Source organism: Artemia franciscana, chromosome 4 (assembly GCF_032884065.1).
Source record: "Artemia franciscana chromosome 4, ASM3288406v1, whole genome shotgun sequence".
Classification (NCBI taxonomy): domain Eukaryota; kingdom Metazoa; phylum Arthropoda; class Branchiopoda; order Anostraca; family Artemiidae; genus Artemia; species Artemia franciscana.
In genome coordinates, this window is record NC_088866.1 from 20,953,245 (window position 1) to 20,978,029 (window position 24,785).

Here is a 24,785-nt window from a genome sequence, read left to right on the forward strand (position 1 = left end):
AAAAAAAAAACTATTTTTTTCTTTATTTAATTTCTGAACGTTTTTGAATTAATGCATGTTTGATTTTGGCTCTCTATTAAAATAAATTATTAAAATGAAATTTGCATATTAATTCTTTTTTTGGCTAAATGACTTTTTCTTAGTTTTGATCAGACGATTTTGAGAAATAAGAGGTGGGGAAGGAGGCCTAGTTGCCCTCCAATATTTCGGTTATTTAAAAAGGCAACTAGAACTTTAAATTCTTAACGAACATTTTTATTAGTAAAAAATATACGTAACTTAAGAATTAACTTACGTAACAAACTTTTATATTTTTTATTTTTTTATTATGTATATGAGGGGATTTGTCCCATCGTTAATACCTCGCTCTTTACACTAAATCTTAAGTTTTGTCCCAATTCTTTAAGAATGACCCCTGAATCAGAAAGGCCTAAAGAGCGAGGTATTTATCTCCTCCTAAATACCTCGCTCTTTATGTTAAAGTATTTTTAGAACCTCATATGCGTAATAATCTCTGTTCGTTTTAAGTTTTAATGCTACACCTTACTTTCAACTGAAAAAAACTTTTTCATGTTTATTTTTTCATTGTTTTTTTTTATAGTAATGCTAGAAAATCCCGCGCCCTGTTCATTGAATTTTTCTTTCCCCATGACATATCCCTCCAAGGAAAGATCCTTTCACGTAGCCCCCTCCCGTCAACCCCACCCCTAAACCAAAAAATCCCCCTGAAAACGTCTGTACCCTTCCCAATAACCATTACTGTATGTAAACACTGGTCAAAGTTTGTAACTCGCAGCCCCTCCCCCAGGGACTGTGGGGGAGTAAGTCATCCCCAAAGACATAGTTATTATGGTTTTCGACTATGTGGAACAAAATGGCCATCTCAAAATTTTGATCCGTTGACTTTGGGAAAAAATGAGCGTGGGAGGGGGCCTAGGTGCCCTCCAGTTTTTTAGGTCACTTAAAAAGGGCGCTAGAACTTTTCATTTCCGTTAGAATGGGCCCTTTTGCGACATTCTAGGACCACTTGGTCGAAACGATGACCCCTGGGAAAAAAAACAACAAATAAACACGCACCCGTGATCTGTCTTCTGGCAAAAAATACGAAATTCTACATTTTTGTAGATAGGATCTTGAAATTTTTGCTATTGGGTTCTCTGATACGCTGAATGCGATGGTGTGATGGCGCTGAGATTCTATGACTTTTAGGGGGTGTTTCCCCCTATTTTCCAAAATAAGGCAAATTTTCTCAGGCTCGTAACTTTTGATGACAAAAACTAAATTTGATAAAACTTATATATTTAAAATCAGCATGAAAATCAGCATCCGTTTTTTAGAGTTTCGTTTACTATTGAGCCGGGTCGCTCCTTACTACAGTTCCTTACTACAGTCTTAACACGAATTATCTGATCAGATAAGTTAGAAAATATACTTTTCGACTCCCTCTTTAATCCCCTTTCCAAATGTAATTAATGCTTTGTTCATACCGCGGAAAAAGATTTCTAAAAAAAATCCTTCAGTTTGGTAGGCACAGGGCTGTATTCAGAGGGGGGGGGCAGGTTGCCCCAGTCAAGTCCCGACTCGGTTAAATCCAATTTCTCCTAGGCTACTATTTTACCTACTGATTGAAGACATTGGAATGGGTTTCTACCCCCACCCCCCTACGTTACGACCCTGGTTGCACATTGCAAGTTGAGAATTTCCCTGTTTTCTTTTAGTTATGTGTGTATCCTAGGGCTATATCAGAACCATCAGGGGGAGGGGTCCATTGTCAGAAATACAAATACGACATTTGGAAAGAGTAAAAAAAGGGAATCTAATGATACTACTTTTATTTATTTAACATGTTTCCTTTAGAAGTTGCCAATCAAAAAAATGATAGCTTTTGGAGAGCTTCGTTACTTATTAAAAGAAAAAGAAAAAAAAGAAAAAAATAGTTCGATGGATTGCAGATAGGAGGTTCCAAATGGTTAATTTTTCATTATTATTTTTTTTTGGTGGTTGAGTGTCGTCACCTTGCATAGATTAATATAAATTTAGGCCTAGTGGGTTGACTCTTTGCCATAACAAAATTTGCTTCAGGTTTTGTTATATTTATTACTTACGAATATACCCCTTTCATACCAAACAAAAAGAAGATACCCAGGTTTTGACGTACATAATCAAAAAGGTAATTTTATGGTATAAAATATAGTGGCAAAACAACTTACCCCGATGTAACATTTGCATAAACTGGTAGTGACTTCAATGCTTTAAACGGCGACATTTTCAACAAAGACATTTTCAGCACTTAGGACCACTAATTGATATTACTTGAACTACAGTCAACAAAACCTACACAAACACTGAGAGCCCAAAGATAGCAATACCATCAAGTGTGTAGTCAACAGAGGCACGTCCAAACTTGTCAGTAACTTGAAAAAGAAGAAAAAAGTTAAATAGACTCATATACCCGGCAATGAAAAGGGTAGTATAATAGACCTAATTTGCGTTCCACTCAGGATTATATTGAATATTCGAATAAACATGCTTGAACATGAGATTTCACTTTTAAGTTTCTCGTTATTAGAACCTGGGAATGACTCTATTGCGGCAATTCAAGTTACTTAACAACTCTGTTGCAAAGTCTAGGGGGAGGGCAAAACTAGGCAAAATGAGCTTGTGTACTCACCCCCCGCCTCCTCGACATATTGGCGCCACTTCTTAGATCTATTCATGTCTGGAAACCGTAATGGTACTTGTGCATTACACGCCACTCACTCAAGTTCACGCTGTGCAAAACTCGAGAATAAACCGGTTCCTTCATTAGTTTCTTTCAGCTTAGCGTGAGACAAGACAAAGACAATTGACAGAATAGATGGGAAAATATTATTTGGGCTATATATTTGTACATAAGCGGGGAGGGGGTAAAGTATTCGGCAGTTTGAAGTCAGAAAACAATTCTTACTTCATAATATACAGAATAATTGTACCTAGAACATTTTTGCATGCAGACCCGCAATACTTTACCCCTCCCCCCTAATGTGCAAATATAAAGCCCAAATTTATTTCTTAAGTATTATATTTTCACAGTATTTTGTGATATTTCATTAGGATTGAGTGTTAAAAAGAAACAGGATTTAATTAAATAAAGCACTTGAGTGAGTGACGTATAATACACAAGTACCAACGTAATTTTCAAATTTATTTTTTGGTAATTTCAGAAATAGGACAATGCCACGTTTCTATCAGTGTTGTCACGCCGCGCCGTGAAAGAAAATAAGCAAAGATAATTCGTTAAATTTGCCCCACCCCCTTCCCGGCAGAATTTGAACCTAACTAATCTGTTGCTTCCAGAAGGGAAGTAAACCTTCGAAGAAAAGCTATGTGCCTGTTTGGTGTCATATGTTTTCAGCTTATTTTAGTTGATTTTCATCTCTTTTTTTTATTTGGTGTCCACTTTTCATTTTCCATCTGAGCCATTCCATTTAAATGAGTAAGCAAAGCTAATTAGTTAAATTTGCTTCCCCTCCCCCGGTAGAGTTTGAACCTAACTAATCTGTTGCTTCCAGAAGGCAACTAAACCTTCAAAGCTGTGCCTTTTTAGCATGTTTGGTACTATATGTTTTCTGCTTATTTTAGTTGATTTTCATCCGTTTCTTTTTATTTGGTGCCCACTTCTACTGCTAAGAACCATATAAAATTATATGAATTTTTTACTTCTTCATTTTTGCGAATTTAATTCACAATTTTCCCAGATTGAATATACTAATAAACGTCTGTAGAAATTTGCGCATAGTCAATTTAAGCAATCGTAGTTCAGTTTCACTGTCCTTGGTACTTAGTGAATTTTCACACCTAAGAAATATTTTCTAAGCCTTTCCCTGAGATGCTTCTTTGGACAAAGTTTTGTTGAATAAGTTCAACGAAATTTTGATGCCTCAAATTACCCAAACTTAAATCACCTATTTGTCAAGAATAATTGCTGTTAGGTTACCAAGAATATTACAGGCTGAGGACTTAAAAGTCCATACGAAACCTAAAGAAAGTACAAGAAGTCTCTACAAAAAATATAGAAAGTAAATGAATATTAGATAAATCCTGATTTTGGAAACGACTTTCTTAAGGAATAAATTTTAACAATGACGATCTTTTTAAGTGAAGAAATACAGTTTTATACTTAATTATCAAATTTTTTAATTTATTTACATTACTAATTATCTGTTAATAATCTGTTTATCTGCTTATTGACAATTAATTATACTTAATTATCAAATTATTAATTCGCAATCAAAAGTTCAGCTAACGCTATTATTGAACTATAAAAGCGTGTCAAAAAATAATGCTTCTTACTACTAAAAGGAACGTTTGTACATTTCAATCGACAAAATGTCACCCGCGTTAAAATTTTGGGCCCAAGAAATAAAAACAAAAAATCATGCTTGATTAATTTTCTAATACTTACTAAACAGAAACAGCTTAGACGTCACAGTTCCGCCTAGCCTCCTCTGAAATAACACAATAATAACAAAAAGAAGGCCTTGTTCTATTCGATTCAACATTCAATACTGTTTCCAAATGTAATAACTCTTACCGTGACTATTATATCTCAGCGCCCCCTTCTGATGGAGCCAAATGCACTTTAGTCCTTGGCTGTAAACACAACTTTGTCAATAAAATCAACAAACTTCTGGATATAGCCTAGTTCTATATCCATGAGTACCACCACTAAATTTCCCGTGAGGGGGTGCTATTCGGTGCATTGTTTTTACCAATATTCATTTGGAAATATTCTGATTTTCAAACATTATTTTAATGTCTCCCTGCTTCCCAGTGAAGGGGGATCGCCCTCTTTACCTCTTAAGCTTCTTTCGTCGATGACTGCATCTGGACATTTGTTGGAGGGAGGAGGGCTGTAATGCAGTTATATCACTAAAAATCCAGCTCATATACATTTTACGAATGTAAGGAAGTTAGAATTTTGTTACGACACTGTTTAATATGTAAGAATGAATCAAAGGTTCTAGTCAAAACTGTAAATCCATACAAATTTGTGGGTGGGGGAGGGGGTAAAATTCAATGAGAAAACCTGGACACTGGGACAATTTCTTCCATGTTTTTCAGTGAAAGTTGCAAAAAAGATTTCAAATTTAAGAGCGGGGCCCCCAATTGGTACCGCTAATGCCGATTAGGGGGAGGAGTATTTACCCCTAGATATTAAAAAATACCCATTTATTTGATATTGTAAGTAAGAAAAGTCAAACATATTTTTCCCAGAAGTTTTAAGACATCTTTTTTATGTCATCCTCACTACGAAAATCGTGGACCCCTACCTTCTAGTGAATTGGCTCCCCAAGGAGTCAATAAACTGCGTTGTTATTTATTTTTAGCACTACTTTATATCAACCACCCGTTTTGCCACAAATAAGTCGCAGCCTTCCCTTTTTAATAAAGTCTGAAGCCGAAATGTAGCCTAGTTCAACTATTCTCAACCAAAAAACATACCTTGATGTTAAAGACAGCGTCTCATACACTTTTTAACAACATAAATAAGTCAATTATCAGTCGAACTACAAATGAACTTATCCAAAATAATTTTTTGGATACATAAGGCTTAGGAATAGCTATAGCCTAATCACTATGCATAAATTGCAATAGAAGTTAACACTATCACATCCTATACTAGATTAGTTAACTTGCAACTTGCAACCCTAATGTGCCTACTATAATCATACCCGAAAGAACCTGCGGTCGAAAGTAGCAAAATAGAAAAACTGCGGATACAGATGTTTCCTTTAGTTAAAAGCTGCAAGTTTAAAGGTAGGCTTAATTGTTTACTGCATAATTTCGAGTGAAGTGACGCGAGACTTGAAGTGCAGGTGCTTAACCAAAGAACAAAGAGACTCGTGAAGCTGCCAAGAAATAAATTTAGTGCTTAGCAAAAAATTATTAATTAGTGCAGTCAGGACATCAATTCACTAGTATATAGTGGGGGGGGGGTGTATTTTGAAATATATAGGAGGTATTTTGCTATATTTCTTATTGCTTTTCAATGTAAATATCAAAAGACATTGTTCATTAGAATAGAAAAAGCGTTTTTCAACACATAGGGAAAGGAAAACTACTGGTTATTTCGATCACACACTGATGTACGTGATTGAAATATTTAATAACCTTTGTATATGTTCTTGATTTTCATTGTCCAATAAAAGGACCTATCCCTATTGGAACTCTTGTTCTTTTGTCATAGAAAGGCAGTGTGATCTTGAAAAAAATACAGACATCGGGGATGATAGGCCAAGCAAATTTATAACTGCAAGTTCATCAACTTTTCGTTTTCGAATAAGAAGATTATGCCACCTTCATTAAAATTTGATCTTCCATTTAAGCAATATTAAATAACTCAAGACTTTGAACAATTCCAGTTAATGAACCCTCTAAGCCAATTAATCTGAAACTATCTGTCACCCGAAAGTAATTATTTTGTTCTGTATAAATATAGTTTGTTCTATTGTAATATTTTAGTTTCGCTGCTGATGATGATCACTGATGTATGAGATCGAAATATCCAGTAATTTTCGTATCAGTTTTTTTTTTTACTGCCTAATAAAAGGACCTGTCCCTATTTGAACTTTAATTTCTTTCTACATGATAGATATTTTTTAAATTCTATTGAGAGGGTAATTACCCCTCCCCCTATTTCCGTCAACTGTTGCTCCTGAATGCAGTTGATAATGTTAGAAATACTTCACTTACATTTTACAATATACACCCAAACTACAACTGAGAACCGTCATTTGGATGACAACCATCGGCAAGTTTTATTTTTGGAAAAGTTAAAGTCATGTTATTCAAAATCCAGTGATACTAAAACCTGAAAATCTACTGTAGCTTACTAATCAAATGATGACACATTTTTAGCTACAGTACGTCAATAGAATCTCTAAAATCAAACTTTAGAATATTCAGGTATTCTAATAGTAGAATATTTGATATGAGCTAAATGACTAATCAGACTTCCTGGCTAAATGATATGAGCAATGGCGTCAAATTACGAAAATGTAAGTATTTTTCAAAATCTAGGGAGGAAAATGTTGTTGTTATTTCTCGAATTTTCAATAAAATTAAAAAAATACACTTTTCAGTGAAATTGCAAAAAAAAAACAAGTTTTCATAATCTAGAGAACAAAAACCAAGGAAAAAATGCAGCCATTAATTGATGCCCCAGGATATGATGTATCCTCTTTTTTTACAGTAGGCCTATAGGGCTACTCACCCACTCCCTACTTAAGTAAACTTCAAAAGTTTAGCCGGCCCACCTTCACGTACCTTCACTAAGTGGGATCTGATTGAAGACTTTCGTATTTACCCTCGCCTATAAAGGTAATTTAAAGACCCCTAGATTACAAAAAGTTCAACCATGATGCAGTCCTTACTAGTTTTAAATAAAAAAAGTTTTTATTTCTATTAAGTTGTTTCTTTTAACTTTTAGTTAATTGTTTGATATAATTGTCAATTTTGTTTACTCTGCTGAAGACATATTATTGATGTATAGATAGTTCAAAATGTCCTACCAAACATAATTATATCTATATTTACTATTTATTACGATGCACGTATGAAATTACTGATGAATATTGTCACGCTTCTCTATAATTTTCAGCTAAATAGCCCTTCTCCTGACTGTTACTTACTTAACCCAACCCAATTCAGTACCTTGGAGTCATTGTTGCCCAGAATTTAAGCTGGAAAGCTCATATCAAACAGTTCGTGGTAACGAACTGTAGTAAGGAGCGACCCGGCTCAATAGTAAACAAAACTCTAAAAAAACAGAATTTCGATGCTAAAAGATATGTCAAAAGGATCAAATTTTTATGCTGATTTTAAATATATAAGTTTCATCAAATTTAGTCTTTGTCATCAAAAGTTACGAGCCTGAGAAAATTTGCCTTATTTTGGAAAATAGGGGTAACACCCCCTAAAAGTCATAGGATCTTAACGAAAATCACACCATTGAATTCAGCGTATCAGAGAACCCTATAGAAAAAATTTCAAGGTCTAATCTACAAAAATGTGGAATTTCGTATTTTTTACCAGAAGACAAATCACGGGTGTGGCTTTACTTGTTTGTTTGTTTGTTTTTTTGTTTTTTTTTCCCCAGGGGTCATCGTATCGACCAAGTGGTCCTAGAGTGTTGCAAGAGGGCTCATTCTAACTGAAATAAAAAGTTCTAGTGCCCATTTTAAGTGACCAAAAAAATTGGAGGGCACCTAGGCCCCCTCCCACGCTCATTTTTTCCCAAAGTCAACGGATCAAAATTTTGAGATAGCAATTTTGTTCCACATAGTCGAAAACCATAACAACTATGTCTTTGGGGATGACTTACCCCCCACAGTCCCTGGGGGAGGGGCTGCAAGTTACAAACTTTGACCAATGTTTACATACAGTAATGGTTACTGGGAAGTGTACCGACGTTATCAGGGGGATTTTTTTGGTTTGGGTGTGGGGTTCAGGGGAGGGGGCTATATGGGAGGATCTTTCCTTGGAGGAATATTTCATGGGGGAAAAGAAATTCAATTAAAAGGGCGCAGGATTTTCTAGCATTACTATTAAAAAAAAAACAATGAAAATATAAACATGAAAAAGTTTTTTTTTCAATTGAAAGTAAGGAGAAGCATTAAAACTTAAAACGAACAGAGATTATTGCGCATATGAGGGGTTCTAGAAATACTTTAGCATAAAGAGCGAGGTATTTAGGAGGAGATAAATACTTAGCTCTTTATGCTAAAAAATTTTAAGTAATTTCAACTATTTATTCTACGGCCTTTCTGATTCAGGGGTCATTCTTAAAGAATTGGGACAAAACAAAATTTAGTGTGAAGAGCGAGGTATTAACGAAGGGACCAACCCCCTCATATATATAGTCAAAAATATAAGAATATAAAAGTTTGTTACGTAAGTTAATTCTTAAGTCATGTATATTTTTTACTAATAAAAACGTTCGTTAAAAATTAAAAGATCTAGTTGCCTTTTTAAGTAACCGAAAAATTGGAGGGCAACTAGGCCTCCTTCCCCAACCCTCATTTCTCAAAATCGTCTGATCAAAACTAAGAGAAAGCCATTTAGCCAAAAAAAGAATTAATATGAAAATTTCATTTTAATAATTTATGTACGGAAAGCCAAAATCAGACATGCATTAATTCAAAAACTTCCAGAAATTGAATAAAAAAAAACAAGTTTTTTGAAATGAAAGTAAGGAGCGACATTAAAACTTAAAACGAACAGAAATTACTCCGTATATGAAAGGGGCTTTTCCTCCTCGACACCCCGCTCCTTGCGCTAAAGTTTGATTCTTTCTCGCAACTCTACTTTTTAAAACAATAAAAAAAACTTTAGCGTAAAGAACGGGGTGTCGAGGAGGAAAAGCCCCTTTCACATACGGAGTAATTTCTGTTCGTTTTAAGTTTTAATGTCGCTCCTTACTTTCATTTCAAAAAACTTGTTTTTTTTATTTAATCACTAGCCTAAGGCTTAAGTTAGAAAGGAACGTAGATGTAATGCATTGTCTTAAATTTTTCTTCCTTTTTATGCTTTAAAATCAATCTATTTTTCTCTTGTTCATTCGTATATTAATTATTGTTCAATTATTTATTTGAGTACGTTTCAGTCACATATTTTTCCTATTGCGAGCTTACAAAATAAAGCGATGAGAATCCTTAAGATGTTATTTTTATTTCCCAGTTTCTCTTCCTGGCAAATCTCCAACTAAGAGTTTTTACAGTTATTTTAATATTATTCAGGTTAGACAAATTTTAGCTTTTCAATGTATACTTTTCTGTGTCCGGCCCTCCCTCAGTCCGACCATATAATACTCGTTGTCCTTTAAGTAAGCTTCCTGTGCCTTTCATTGTCTCCGAACGGTCTAGATTTTCGCCTAAAAATATTATTACAAATTATTGGAACACATATGAATTTTTTTTGATCAGAGTCTATGGTTATTAACATTAAAAACTAAAATCAAAGCTCTGCTGATTAGTAAATATTAATATTTGAGTAGCTCCCAGCCCTTCAGCTATCGAATAAATAATGACAATAATTTTAATAAATGTTTTTGGCATTTATTTTTTGGTGTGAGATTGAGTGAGAAGTGTGATGACATCCGTTTCTTATGGGTTTATTTGTTTATACCGTTTGTATTGTCGCCCGGCTTTCGAGGCAGTCTCCCTACTGCGGATATTATGTGAATAGTTTTAAATACGTATAGTTAAAGAATAATAAAGAACTTGAAATTAACTCCCACCCGGCCGGGTTAGCCTATTCGAAGGTTCTCCTCTAATGGTGTCATAGCAATGTTTTCGGTATGCCTCCCTGTTTGTTGCAGTCCCTGTTATTGAGCGGCCCTGTTAGTTCTAGAAGATTTGGTCGGCAGTGATTTGCTAAAGGTAGCAGATAATGTCTATCTAACCTGAAAAATGTATTGAAAATTCTTATGACGCCCCTTCTGTCATTGTAGTTAAATGAATTCTTAGAAATATTAATTTGTATAAACGTTAGACCAATTAGCAGCACGTTTTAAGCCGAATTGTAGTTAAATGAATTCTTAGAAATATTAATTTGTATAAATGTTAGACCAATTAGCAGCATGTTTTAAGCCGAATTGTAGTTAAATGAATTCTTAAAAGACTAATCTGTATAAATTTTAATCCAATTAGCAGTATAGGTTTAAAGCCAAAACAATGAACAAACTATTTGGTTTAAAATAGTAAGCTTGAATTTCATTTTACAAAAATAATTTATTATTACAGCATTACGCAATTTGCGAAGGACTCATGTAATCATTGAATTATTTTATCATAGGCAGTGCAATGACGCTGATAAGTAAGGACTTTAAAAAAACAAACTTTTTAAAGCATTAAAGAAACAAGCTAGACTTAAAACTTAACTTCAAACAAAATAGACATAATCATTAATCATAATCAGAGCGTCAACTGGATATCATTAATGCAGTTGTTCATTTACTATATTAAATAAAATAAATAACAAGTTTTTTCAACTGAAAGTAAGGAGCGACATTAAAACTTAAAACGAACAGAAATTACTTCGTATATGAAAGGGGCTGCTTCCTCATCAACGCCCCGCTCTTTACGCTAAAGTTTGAATCTTTCTCTCAACTCATCTTTTTAAAACAGTAAATCGCATTTTAATGCTGATTTTAAATATATAAGTCTCATCAAGTTTAGTCTTACGCACCAAAAGTTACGAGCCTGAGAAAATGTGTGTTATTTTAGAAAATAGGGGGAAACACCCCCTAAAAGTCATAGAATCTTAACGAAAATTACACCATCAGATTCAGCGTATCAGAGAACCCTACTGTAGAAGTTTCAAGCTCCTATCTACAAAAATGTGGAATTTTGTATTTTTTCCAAGAAGGCAGATCACGGATGCGTGTTTATTTGTTTGTTTGTTTTGTTTTTTTTTTCTTTTTTCTTTTTCCCAGGGGTGATCGTATCGACCCAGTTGTCCTAGAATGTTGCGAGAGGGCTCATTCTAACGGAAATGAAAAGTTCTAGTGCCCTTTTTAAGTGACCAAAAAAATTGGAGGGCACCTAGGCCCCCTCCAACGCTGATTATTTTCCCAAAGTCAACGGATCAAAATTCTGAGATCGCCATTTTATTCAACGTAGTCGGAAAACCTTATAACTATGTCTTTGGGGACGACTTACTCCTCCACAGTCCCTGTGGGAGGGGCTACAAGTTACAAACTTTGACAAGTGCTTACATATAGTAATGGTTATTGGGAAGTGTACAGGTGTTTTCAGGAGGATTTTTTGGTTGGGGGGAGGGGTTGAAAAGAGGGGGATATACTGGGGAACTTCCATCGAGGAATTTGTCATGGGGGAAGAAAATTTCCATGAAGGGAGCGCAGGATTTACTAGCATTATTTAAAAAAAAAACAATGAAAAAATAAATATGAAAAAGTTTTTTTCAGCTGGAAGTAAGCTATGTAGTAAGGAAGTAAGCTACTTTTGATTTTTAGAGTTTTGGTTTCTATTGAGCCGGGTCGCTCCTTACTACGAACTGCTTGATTAAATCTTTCAGATTTAACATAGGCTATGTGTATTTTTCTAATTTAGAATTTTATGCTTTCACTAAACTTTCATTTGGCTTTCATTATGCTTGTACTTGCTTTACTATTCTGTTATTCTTATTTTAATTAATTATGTTAGGAATACATAGCTGTTAGGTATTTCCACTATTCTGCAAGGGTTCTGAAATGCCATAGCCATTTCGTTTCTACCAGATTTCTACTTCTTTTGATGAATCAAACAGTTCGTGGTGACAAATTGTAAGTAAGGAGCGACCCGGCTCAATAGTAACCGAAAGTCTAAAAAACAGGATTTTGATACCAATAGATAAATCATAAGAACCGGATTTTTATTTATCTATTTATTTATTATTATCAATAGCGGTAAGCATCAATACTTGTCACAAAAACGATTATGTAGATTTTAAATATATAAGTTTCATCAAGTTCAGCTCTACCCATCAAAAGGTAGGAGCCTGAGAAAATTTGTCTCATTTTGAAAAAAAGTGGGAAACAACCCCTAAAAATCACAAAATCTTAACAAAAGTCACACCATCAAATTAGCGTATCAGAGAACCCTACTGTAGAGGTTTCAAGCTCCTATCTGCAAAAATTTGGAATTTTATATTTTTTGCTAGTCGGAAGATCACGGATGCGTGTCTATTTTTTTCCCAGGGGTGATTACATCGACCCAGTAGTCCTATACTGTCGAGAAAGGGGGGTCATTCGAATGGAAAATAAAAGTTCTAGTGCCATATTAAAGTGACCAAAAACATGGACAGCAACTAGGCCTCCTCCCACACTCATTTTTTTCATTTGACCCAGTGGTCCTAGAATGCCACGAGATGGCTCATTCTAACAGAAATTACAAGTTCTAGTGCCTTTTAAGTGACCAAAAATTGGAAGGCAACTAGGCCCCCTTCCACGCTCATTTTTTTCCCAAACTCACCTGATTAGAATTTCGAGATTGCCATTTGTTCAACATAGTCGAAAAATCTGATAATTATGTCTTTGAGGACGACTTAATCCCCCGCATTTCCCGGGGGAAGGGCTGTAAGTTATGAACTTTGTCAATTGTTTACTTATAGTATTGGTTATTGGGAAGAATACAGACATTTTCAGGGGATAAATATGAAAGAAGCTGTCCCCTCCTCAGCGCCTCGCTCTTTACGCTAAAGTTTGACTATTTCTCACAGCTCAATTTTTTTAAAACAATAAAAATGTTAGCGTAAAGAACGAGACGTTGAGGAGGGGACATTCCCTTTCATATACGGAATAACTTCTGTTCGTTCTAAGTTTCGTTCTAAGTTTTAATGTCGCTCCTTACTTTCAGTAGAAAAAACTTGTTTTTTAATTAATAACGAAGAAGACCAGCGTCCAGCTAGCGACTCAAGTTTTTACCTCATTAAGTAAATTAATAATGGGATTTGAGGAAGACTGTTCAAAAAATAACTGTTTCTAGTCAACATTGATCGCGTCGGTCTTCTCTCGTAGGTGCGACGCTGAGGACCAGTGGTAATTGTAATAGCAGTGGTAGCATACAAATACTTCCTTTTTGATCATGTCCCTTATCATTTACTGAAAGTTCCAAATCGATATCCCTAGTCATTCATAAGTTACGCCCTTTTGATGATCTGTAATTACATAACAGGTTCTGATTTAGTCCAGCACTCTCCTCAACGTTCTCTGAAAGTCTTGATTGTTTTCCCTTTGTCTTTTTGGAAAATGAAGCTCAAACATGAATACCTTTCTCAGTGACATGTACTATAGGTAAGCAATGAACGAATAGCCAAATTTACAGGATCTAACCTAAGGACTATGGGTAGGTTGACATCCCCAAAGACATAATTACTGGACCTTTCAACAATACTGAACAAAGTAGTTCTCTTAAAATTTTGATTGGATGTGTTCTGGGGAATGATAGGATTATGGGGGGGAGGCTGGTTGACCTCCTTTCACTTTTGACTTTCAAAAGGGCACTGAATCTTCCAACTTCCAATCGAATGAACCCCATCCGATCCGAATTTTATGCAACCATTCGTTCCAAAAGAACCTTATATGCCCGGGGCATAACTTACAACCCTTGCACCTTGGCTCTGGAGGGTTGTGTCCACCTTGAAACCATTGAGGTATGCTCTCTGGACTATTGTGAACAACATGGCTGTCAGAAAAACAGGTTGTCAGGGACGGGGGGTGGCTGGTTGTCCTACATCAATTTTGACTCTTAAAAAGGAACTAGAACCATACATTTGCAATCAAACGATCTTCCTCTAAAGTTCAAACAACATTACCTTCAATAAAAAGCTTATATGCCCCCGGGATTCAACTTACAACCCTGGCCATCAGACTTTGGGGGGTTGTGTCAATCCCAAAGGCCTTGCTATGTGATCTTTGGACTGTTTTTGAACAAATGCCTCAAAATATCAGTAATATAGCGCATCAAAAAACATAAATTTCTTAATATAATAGCTTAATAGCTATAATATATAATTATCGATTATTAATTTTGTTTTAGAACAAACTTATCTTGTCCTGGGTTTTTTTAAGCAAAAATATCTGTTTTGCATTCACTTTCCCGCTGAAGACTCAAAAGCCATTCTAGTACTTTCATCCTACGACATTGGACGACAAAATGCGTTTAAAATGTTTCAACTTTTTTAACTTTGATAAATAAAAATTATTAAAATTTCAAGGAATATATATATATTAGTACATGTTTTTTTTTCAGTAGAGTGCAAATTATGCTCTGGTCCTAAGGAGGTATGGGGGTTGTCAAAGACAGAATTTCCAGACCTTTCAACTACGCTGAATAAAATTGGCATCTCAAAATTTTGATTTGATGTGTTTTGGGAATTGACGGGTACAGGGGGTGTTGTTGCCCTCCAATCACTTTTGACTAATAAAAAGGGCACTAGCCTTTGGTACGGAAAGGGCATGAGACTTGGAGGGGGGGTATCCACCCTTTGATCACTCTCACTCTTGAAAAAGACACTAGAACTTATGATTACCAATCCAACGAGCCCCCTCCAAAGTTTATATATATCAGTATATGTATACTGAATTGACTTCAAAGAATAAAACAAGAATAAAACTTCAAGGAATATATATATATCAGTATATGTTTTTTTTCAGTAGAGTGCAAATTATGCTCTGGTCCCGAGAAGGTATGGGGGTTGTCAAAGACATAATTTCCAGACCTTTCAACTACGCTGAATAAAATTGGCATCTCAAAATTTTGATTTGATGTGTTTTGGGAATTGATGGGTACAGGGGATGTTGTTGCCCTCCAATCACTTTTGACTAATAGAAAGGGCACTAGCCCTTTAAATTTTCGACCGAATGAGTCTTTTTCGAAGTTTCTACGACAACAAATGACCGTCTCAAAATGTCTGTCAAATACGTTTCTGGAAAATACAAGACTTGGAGGGGGGTATCCACCCTTTGATCACTCTTAAGCTTGAAAAGGACACTAGAACTTATGATTACCAATCCAACGAGCCCTCTCCAAAGTTTTTACGATCACCCTTTTTATATAGACCTTATTTGCCCCCAGGGCATAACTTAAAACCTTTGAAAATAGAGGATGTCGGGGGGGATATCAACCCTTTGATAATTCTAAATCTTAAACATGACACTAGAACTGCTGATTACCAAGCCAATGAGTCCCTCTCCGAAGTTTATACGATCACCCTTTCTATATAAACTTAATATGCCCCCAGGGAAGAACTTACAACCCTTGCCCTGAAGGCTTTAGGGGGTTTGTCATCATCCTCAAAAACATAATCTTCGATGCTTTCAATCAAGTTGAACAAAATAGCTATCTCAAAATTTCAATTGGATGTGTTTGGGGAAATTGTGGGTGTGGGAGGGAGGTTAGTTGTCCTCTAATCACTTTGGACTATTAAAAAGGGCACTAGCCCTTTCAATTTCCAATCGAACGAGCCTTTTTCGAAGTTTCTGTGACAACAAATAGCCATCTCAAAATTTCTATCAGATGCATTTCGGAAACCCTTGCCCTGAGGGCTCTAGGGGGGTCCAGCTCAATAGCGCTACCTAAGTAAAGAGCGATGTAGGAACAATGTATTTTTTTTTCTTTAAGACCAGGGCACTTCGTATCGATGGATTTGTCGTAGAAACTTCGAAAAGGGCACGTTTAATTGGAAATTGGAAGGGCTTGTGCCCTTTTTGATAGTCGAAAGTGATTACAGGGCACCTAACAACCCTTCCACGCCTACTATTTCCCCAAACACATCCAAAAAATTTGAGCTAGCCATTTTGTTCAACGTAGTTGAAAGGTCCGAAAATTGTGTCTTTGAGAATGACCCCCCCCCCCAGAGTAAGGGTTTTAAGTTATGTCCTGGAGGCATATATGGTTTATATAGAAAGGGTGATCGTATAAAGTTCTGAAGGGGCTCATTGGATTACTAATCAGAGGTTTTAGTGCACTTTTGAGATTCAGAGTGATGGAAGGGTGGATACCTCCCCTCTCCCCGCGCCTCGTATTTTCCCAAAATACAGCTGATAGAAATTTTGATATGGCTATTGTTGTTCTAGAAATTTTGAAAAAAGATGATTCGATTGGAAACTTAAAGGGCTAGTACCCTTTTTTATAGTAAAAAGTGATTAGAAGGCAACTAGCCCCCTCCCACGCCACCATTTCCACAAACACATACGATCAAATTTTGAGAGAGCCATTTTGTTAAACGTAGCTGAAAGGTCCGGAAATTATGTCTTTGAGTATGACCCCCCCCCCCCTAGAGCCTTTAGGGCAAGGGTTGTAAATTATGCTTGGGGGCATATAAGGTACTTATAGAAAGAGTGATCGTATAAACTACGGAGAGGGCTCTTTGGACTGGTAATCAGAAGTCCTAGTGCCCTTTTTAAGCTTCAGAGTGATCGGAGGGTGGATACCCCTCCCCCGACGCCTCATATTTTCTGAAATGCATCTGATAGAAATTTTGAGATGGTCATTTATTGTCGTAGAAACTTCGGAAAAGATTCATCCGATCGGAAATTGAAAAGGCTATTTCTAGTAGTTGAAAGTGATTGGGGGCAACTAGCTTCCCTCCCACGTCCACCATTTTCCCAAACACGTCCAATAACAATTTTGAAATGGCCATTTTGTTCAACGTGAATGAAAGGTCTGAAAATTATGTCTTTGAGGATGACCCCCACCCCCGAGCCCTCAGGGCAAGGGTTTCCGAAATGAATCTGATATAAATTTTGAGATGGCTATTTGTTGTCGTAGATACTTCGGCTAGTGCCCTTTTTGATAGTCGAACGTGATTGGAGGGCAACTAACCCCCCCCCCAAGTCCACTATTTTCCCAAACACATCCAATTAAATTTTGGGATAGTCATTTTATTCAACATAATAGAAAGCTCCAAAAATTATGTCTTTGAGGATGAAACCCCCCAGACCTTCAGGGTAAGGGTTGTAAGTGGTGCCCTGGGACATATAAGATATATATAGAAAGGGTGATCGTATAAACTTCAGAGGGGGGCTCATTGAATTGATCATCAGACGTTCTAATACCCTGTTTAAGATTCAGAATGATCGGAGGGTGGATATCTCCCCTCCACATCTCTTATTTTCCCGAAATACGTCTGATATAAATTTTGAGATGGGCATTCGTCGTCTATGAAACTTAGAAAAGAGCTCATTCGATCAAAAATTGAAAGGGCTAGTGCCCTTTTTAATAGTCAAAAGTGATTGGAGGGCAACAAATCCCTCCTTCTACGCCCACAATTTCCTCAAACCCATCCAATCAATTTTTTTGGATAGCCATTTTGTTCAACGTAATTCAAAGGTCCAGAAATTATGTCTTTGAGCATGACAACCTCATATAGAAAATATAATCGCATAAATTTTGGAGGGGGCTCATTGGATTGGTAATCAGAAATTTTCGTGTCCTTTTAAGATTAAAAATTATCAAACGGTGGAAACTCTCCCATACCTCGTTTTTTCAGAAAATGCATTTGATAAAAATTTTGAGGTGGCCATTTGTTGTCGAAGAAACTTCAAAAAAACTCATTCGGTTGGAAACCCCCCCCTCCCCACACCTCATATTTTCCGAAATACGTCTGATAGAAATTTTAAGATGTCCATTTGTTGTTTTAGAAACTTCAAAAAGATCTCATTCTATTTAAAATTGAAAGGACTAGTGCCCTCTTTAATAGTCAAAAGTGATGAGAGGGCAACTAACCTCCCTCCCACGCTCACCATTTCCCCAAACACATCCAATAAAAATTTTGAGATAGCCATTTAGTTCAACATAATTAAAAGTTCTAGAAACTATGTTTTTGAGGTTGACAAACCCCCACAGTACTCGGGGCCAAGGTTTTAAGTTATGCCCAGGGTCATATAAGTCATATAAGGAAAGGGTGATTGTATAACCTTTGGAAGGGGAACATTTGATTGGAAATCAGAAGTTCAAGCACTCTTTTTAAGATTCAGAGTGATCGGAGGGTGGATACCCTCTCCCCACACCTCGTATTTTCCTGAAATTCATCAGCTTCTAATTTTGAGATAGTCATTTGTTGTCATAGAAACTTCGAAAATAGCTCATTCGATCGGAAATTGAAAGGGCCAGGGCTATTTTTAATAGTCGAGAGTGATTAGAGGGCAACTATCCCCCCTCTAACGCCCACCATCTCCCAAAATACATCCAATAAAAATTTTGCGACAGCCATTTTGTTCAACGTAATTGAAAGGTCCGAAAATTATGTCTTTGAAGATGCCAACCCCTCTTCCCTCCCCATAGCCCTCAGTGCAAGAGTTTTACGTTTTGCCATGGGGGCATATAAGGTTCATATAGAAAGCATAATCGTATAAACATTGAAGAGGACTCACTGGATTCGCAATCAGAAGTTCTAGCGCCCTTTATGAGATTCAGAGTGATTGGAGGGTGGAGAACCCCATCCCTCCAAACCTCATATATTCCCGTAATGCATCTTATAGAAATTTCGAAATGGCAACTTGCTGTCGTAGAAACTTTGAAAGAGGCTCATTTGATCAGAAATTGAAAGGGCTAATGCCCTTTTTATTAAGCAAAATGATTAAAGGGTAACAAGCCCCCTTCTCCCCCATCAATTCGCAAAACACTTCTAATCAAAATTTTGAGATAGCCATTTCATTCACTGTAGTTGAAAGGTCTGGAAATTATGTCTTTGACAACCCACTTTACTGAAAAAAATGGTTGCGGATTGTTAGTTTAATATACATATACTAATATATATCCCTTAAAATTTAAATAGTTTTAATTTATTAAAGTTAAAACATTTTGAATGTGTTTTGTTTTCAACTTTCAACTTTTTCTTTATTCAACTTAAAAAATACAAAAACAATATTATGTCCCAACAGAGAGCAAAGCTCGCAAGGCTGTTTGTTTAGAATCATACAATAAATAACGGAGTCAAACTCAAAGCGAGCGAAAAATTACCATGAGTAGGGCTGATAACCGCCATGCCTTTTCAAGACTAGAGCATAATTTGCACTGTACTGAAAACAAAATATATCTAAAATATTTTCGCTTTGTTTTTACTTGTTGAAAATGTTTTCGCTAGATATATCAAGGGGCAAGTCCTCCCCCTTGCATTCAAATTACCGCACGAGTGTCTGGTTCCCTTTTCTAGAGTAGTAAGAGATTGGAGGGCAAGCAGGCCGTCTCTCAAGCCCATTCATTTTCCAAACGCATCCAGTCAAAATTTTGAGACAGCCATTTTGTTCAGCATAGTAGAACGGTCCAGCAACTAAGTCTTTAGGGATAATAGGCATGTCAAGCCCCACAATTATGTAACTGGCCCTTTATACTTTAAAACTAAATGTTGCTATAAAAATAAATCTAAAGACATCGTGTTAAATGGTTGCCAATAAGACACCACAGCAATATATTGAGAACGACTGGGGGTTATTAAGTTGAAACTTTTGGGGGTACTACTATTACTAATTCTGTTCTGACAATTTAAATAAATAAAAAAAAGTGTAAGCGTCTCCAGGTTGTCGAAGAGCATAGGTAGAATCTTTTGAGAATGATATTAAGTTTTATTTTTCAGGTCAACTTCAGAAACTATAAAATTCAATTAAAAAATACTGTTTTTGTCAGGATTAAAAAATTGTTGAAAAATATCTCCGACATACAAATATCAACCCATACTAAGATTCTAATTGAAGAAAATTGAAAAGATATACAATATTTTTTCCATGAAAAGACTAAATCAATAAAAAAGGAACAAAAATTAATTTTTAAAAAACTTTTTCCACAAGACAAGTTTTTCAAAGAAAAGCAAAGAGCTCTATTAAGCCAAGAATGATAGAAATAAAGTGAAATAATCTTCCGAGCGTAAAACTACCACAAATCACTATCAATAAATAAATGAAACTCAAAACAAATAGAAATTATAATAAATAGCCAAGTCAAACTAAAAACGAGCAAAAATTAACATAAGTAGGGCTGATAACCCCTACACCTTCTCAAGACCAGAACATAATTTGCGCTTCACTTAAAACAAAATACGTTTGAAATGTTTTCACCTTTCTTACTTTCATAAATGAAAAATTATCAAAACCTTAACGAAAAAGTGACAGTATATGTGAATTTAACTGACAATCTAAGGCCATTTGATAGTTCTTTTCAGTAAAGCGCAAATTGTGTTCTGATCTTGAGAAGGCAAGGGCCCATCAAGGATTTTTCTCGTGGAGGTTGCACATTAATAAACACATAAAAATTTGTTTATATGCATTTTTGTTACTTTTTTGTGAGTTGGGCAAACATTTAGGGGGGGGGGGGGACCAAACCCCGTACTCCCCCTGAATGCGGCCTTGCTTTCAATCCATGCATCGGGTCCGAGAAATAATCGAAAAATGTGAAAAACAAAAAAAGTACTGATGTTTACAAAAATATGGTTATATTCTGGAAATTTTGACAGCGTAGTCAACCTAGCGTTTGGCGTTTTTTGGAATTTTTTCAGTCTTACTAATGTATTGTGTTTTCTTCTCGGAAAGTGAGATCAGACACTTATTATTACTCAAGTTTTGCCAATTACACTAATTTTGCTTTATCATTGCACTAAAAAAGTGAAGTTAGCAACAAACTCAACATGGGGTTGTTTTTGTTATATTTTTCGGCACAAGTGCCCGTTTCAAACAATTCGTGGTAATAAACTGTAGTAAGGAGCCACCCGGCTCAATAGTAACCAAAACTCTAAAAAATGGATAAAAAATAATTTTGATACAAGTAGTTACATCAAAAGAATCGCGTTTTAATGCTGATTTTGAAAATATAAGTTTCATCAAGTTTAGTCTTACCAATCAAAATATTTTCCTTGTTTTAGAAAATAGGGGGGAAACCCCCCTAAAAGTCATAGAATCTTACCGAAAATTACATCATTACATTCAGAGTATCAGAGAACCACAGTGTCGAAATTTCAAGCTCCTATCTACAAAAATGTGGATTTTCGTATTTTTGCCTTAATACCGATCACGGGTAAGTGTTTATATTTTGTTTTTGTTTTTTTTCAAAGGTGGTCGAATCAACGCAGTGGTCCTAGAATGTTGCAAGAAGGCTCATTCTAACGAGAATTAAAAGTTCTAGTGCCCATTTTAAGTGACCAAAAAAATTGGAGCGCACCTAGGCCCCCTCCCACGCTCATGTTTTCCCCAAAGTCACCGGATAAAAATTCTGACATAGCCATTTTATTCACCATAGTTAAAAAACCTAATAAATATGTCTTTGGGGACGACTTACTCCCCCAAAGTCCCCGTGGGAGGGGCTGCAAGTTACAAACTTTGACCAGTGTTATTACATGTAGTAATGGTTATTGGGAAGTGTACAGACGTTTTCAGGGGGATTTTTTGGTTTGGGTGGGGGGAGAAGTTGAGGAGGGGGGCTTCGTGGGAATATTTTTCCATGAAGGAGTTTGTCATGGGGGAAGCGAAGTTCAATGAAGGGAGCGCAGGATTTTCTAGCATTATTTAAAAAAAAAATGAAAAAATAAATATGAAAAAGTTGCTTCAACTGAAAGTAAGGAGAAGCATTAAAACTTGAAACGAACAGGAATTATTATTCATATGATGGGCTCAACTCATCCTAATACCCCGCTCTTTAAGCTAAAATATTTTTAGTAATTTCAACTATTTATTCTACGGCTTTTGTGATTCAGGGGTCATTCTTAAGAAATTGGGACAAAATTTAAGCTTTAGTGTTAAGAGCGAGGTATTGACGAGTGAGTGAACCCCCTCATATACGTAATAAAAACACGAAAATACAGAAGTTCGTTACGTAAGCTAATTTGTAAGTTACATATATCTTTTACTAATAAAAACATTCGTAAAAAATCAAAAGTTCTAGTTGCCTTTTTAAGTAACCAAAAAATAGAAGGGCAAATAGGCCTCCTCCCCCGCTCCTTTTTTCTCAAAATAGTGTGAAGGCAAAGGTATTGACGAGGGGGTGAACCCCTTCATATACGTAATAAAAACATACGAATATAGAAGTTCGTTACGTCAGTTAATTCGTAAGTTACGTACATTCTTTGCAAAACGTTCGAAATGAAAACGTTCGTAAAAAACTAAAAGCTCTAGTTACCGTTTTAAGTAATCAAAAAATTGGTGGGCAGCTAGGCCTCCTCCCCTGCTCCTTTTTTCTCAAAATCTTCCGATTAAAACCATGAGAAAGCTATTTAGCCAAAAATAATAATATTATACAAATTTCGTTTTGATTATATAAGTGCGGAGAGCCAAAATCAAAACATGCATTAATTCAAAAACGTTCAGAAATTAAATATTTTTTTTTTTTTTACTGAAAGTAAGGAGCAACATTAAAACTTAAAACGAGCAGAAATTACTCCGTATGTGAAAGGGGCTTTTCCTCCTCAACACCCCACTCTTTACGATAACGTTTTTCACTGTTTTAAAAAGTAGAGTTAAGAGGAAGAGTCAAACTTTAGCGTAAAGACTGGGGCGTTGAGGAGGATAAGTCCCTTTCATATACAAAGTAATTTCTGCTCGTTTTAAGTTTTAATGTCGCTCCTTACTTTCAGTTAAAAAAAACTTGTTTTTTTTTATTTAATCCACATATAAAAGTCACCCATACTCTTTGGACTATCTAAGAATTAGCGACACAGAGGATTATTTAGGTAGATAGATTAGGTAGATATAGCTACAAGTTTATTATTCAAGCAATGCTACTACACTCGAGGGAAGCAGGATGTAAAGGACTATTAACTAACCGATTAATATCTCCATGAATAGTTTGGGCAATACGCAAGGCAGATAGCGCGAACACCTGATGATACTAGACAATTGGAAAAGGGTGAAGTGTAAAAAACATCTGGTAAATATGTTATCCGAGTGGTCTGAAGCGTGTCAGCCTTGGGGAAGTAAAAACAGGAAAATTTAAAAGCTATTTAATGTTAATTGGCTGAAACAATGTCGAACAGGCAAATTACAAGAAGTAATAGGTATTAGGAAGTAAATGAGAGGTCGAAGCTCCCCTGTTTCTCAATGTTTGTTTGGGGATTCTCAAATTCTATACATTCATAAATAGTAGCATACAAATGTATCAGGGAATTTGTAATATATAAATGTAAGCGTAAAAAAAGACTGATAAGAGAGGAAATTCAAGTAAATCTGTTACATAGCGTTGGCTTGAAACGCCACATGGTTAATCATATAAACCATAAAAACAATATAAGCCGTATTCATTTATCTTTTTTTTACTTCCTTCAATTTGAACCAAATGCGAAAAGGAACCATTATGTCGAAAGGGTAAAATTATAAATTCATAACATTTTGTTTACCAATTCTATGCTATACTTTAAAAAAAATAATAATATATATTTTAACTGAAACGTTGCGTTGGTTATAAGAATATTTGCTTGGTTTTTAAAGTTTTTTTTTTATGATCTAAAGTGTTTGATTACCTTTTAAATTTCAGCCAAAAGGAATATTCATTTAACGTTTTGGATTTGATGTACCTTTTTGTAATAATTTAAATGGTATACAGTAATGTAATAATAATTTACAATAACTTGTAATAAATTACAGGGACAAGAGAGGTAAATTTCCAATCATCTAGATTGAAACTCTTTGCAGAATTATATCGAAAAATATAATGAAACCAAAAACGAGCAAAAAAAAAGGATCAGAGATATCAGATAACTGATACCGATGAATTTATTAGGTCCTAAAACAAGTAGATATTAAAATGAATGCTCGAGCCAAAGATAAAACGAACAGAAAATATTAAGAATAGGCTTTTGGCTACTGCCCCCCACCTTTAAATTGCTATTCCGTCACCTCTGTGAAAACCTGGATGTACGCAGTTTCTCATAAAAAAAGGAAAAAAAAAAGGTAAAAGATACGGCATTAGACTTTACAGTCCCTACCGGCGGTACTGATCTCCGTTTCTTGGCCCTTCAGCCAGGAAGTGCAATGGGGGGTTGGGGGCCAACCATCCTGTGGCTTCGCACACCCTTCCTGTTTACCGTCCCCAGATTTCTCTAGGTACCCATTTAGAGCTGGGTCGACTCTGGCTAAGCTTACAGAGTCATGCCACAGACCCCGTCCCAAACTGAACAATTGGGTACACTGGGATTCGAACCCGCGTCCTTTCAGACAAAGGATCCCAAATTCAGCGCACCAACCGACTCGGCTAGGACGGCAGTTTCTAATAATATAGCTCAATATCCCGTCAATATTTCCAGAATGCCTCAACTCAAAATCA

At 35.7% G+C, this 24,785-nt stretch overlaps 2 protein-coding genes across 2 annotated transcripts in view; one reads left to right on the top strand and one right to left on the bottom strand.

Moving 5' to 3' along the window:
• Positions 1-5,685, bottom strand: part of LOC136026136 (TNF receptor-associated factor 4-like) — an 82,703-nt gene extending 77,018 nt beyond the window's left edge. Inside the window, exons 1-2 of the mRNA XM_065702435.1 lie at positions 5,485-5,685; positions 2,211-2,414 (exon numbers count right to left, since the gene is read on the bottom strand). Coding sequence (XP_065558507.1) covers positions 2,211-2,281 — 71 coding nt within the window. The 5' untranslated portion in view covers positions 2,282-2,414; positions 5,485-5,685. The remainder of the gene's footprint in view (positions 1-2,210; positions 2,415-5,484) is intronic.
• The window catches only part of LOC136026137 (tryptophan--tRNA ligase, cytoplasmic-like), a 69,134-nt gene that overhangs the window by 1,086 nt on the left and 43,263 nt on the right, over positions 1-24,785 (top strand). The window lies entirely within an intron of this gene.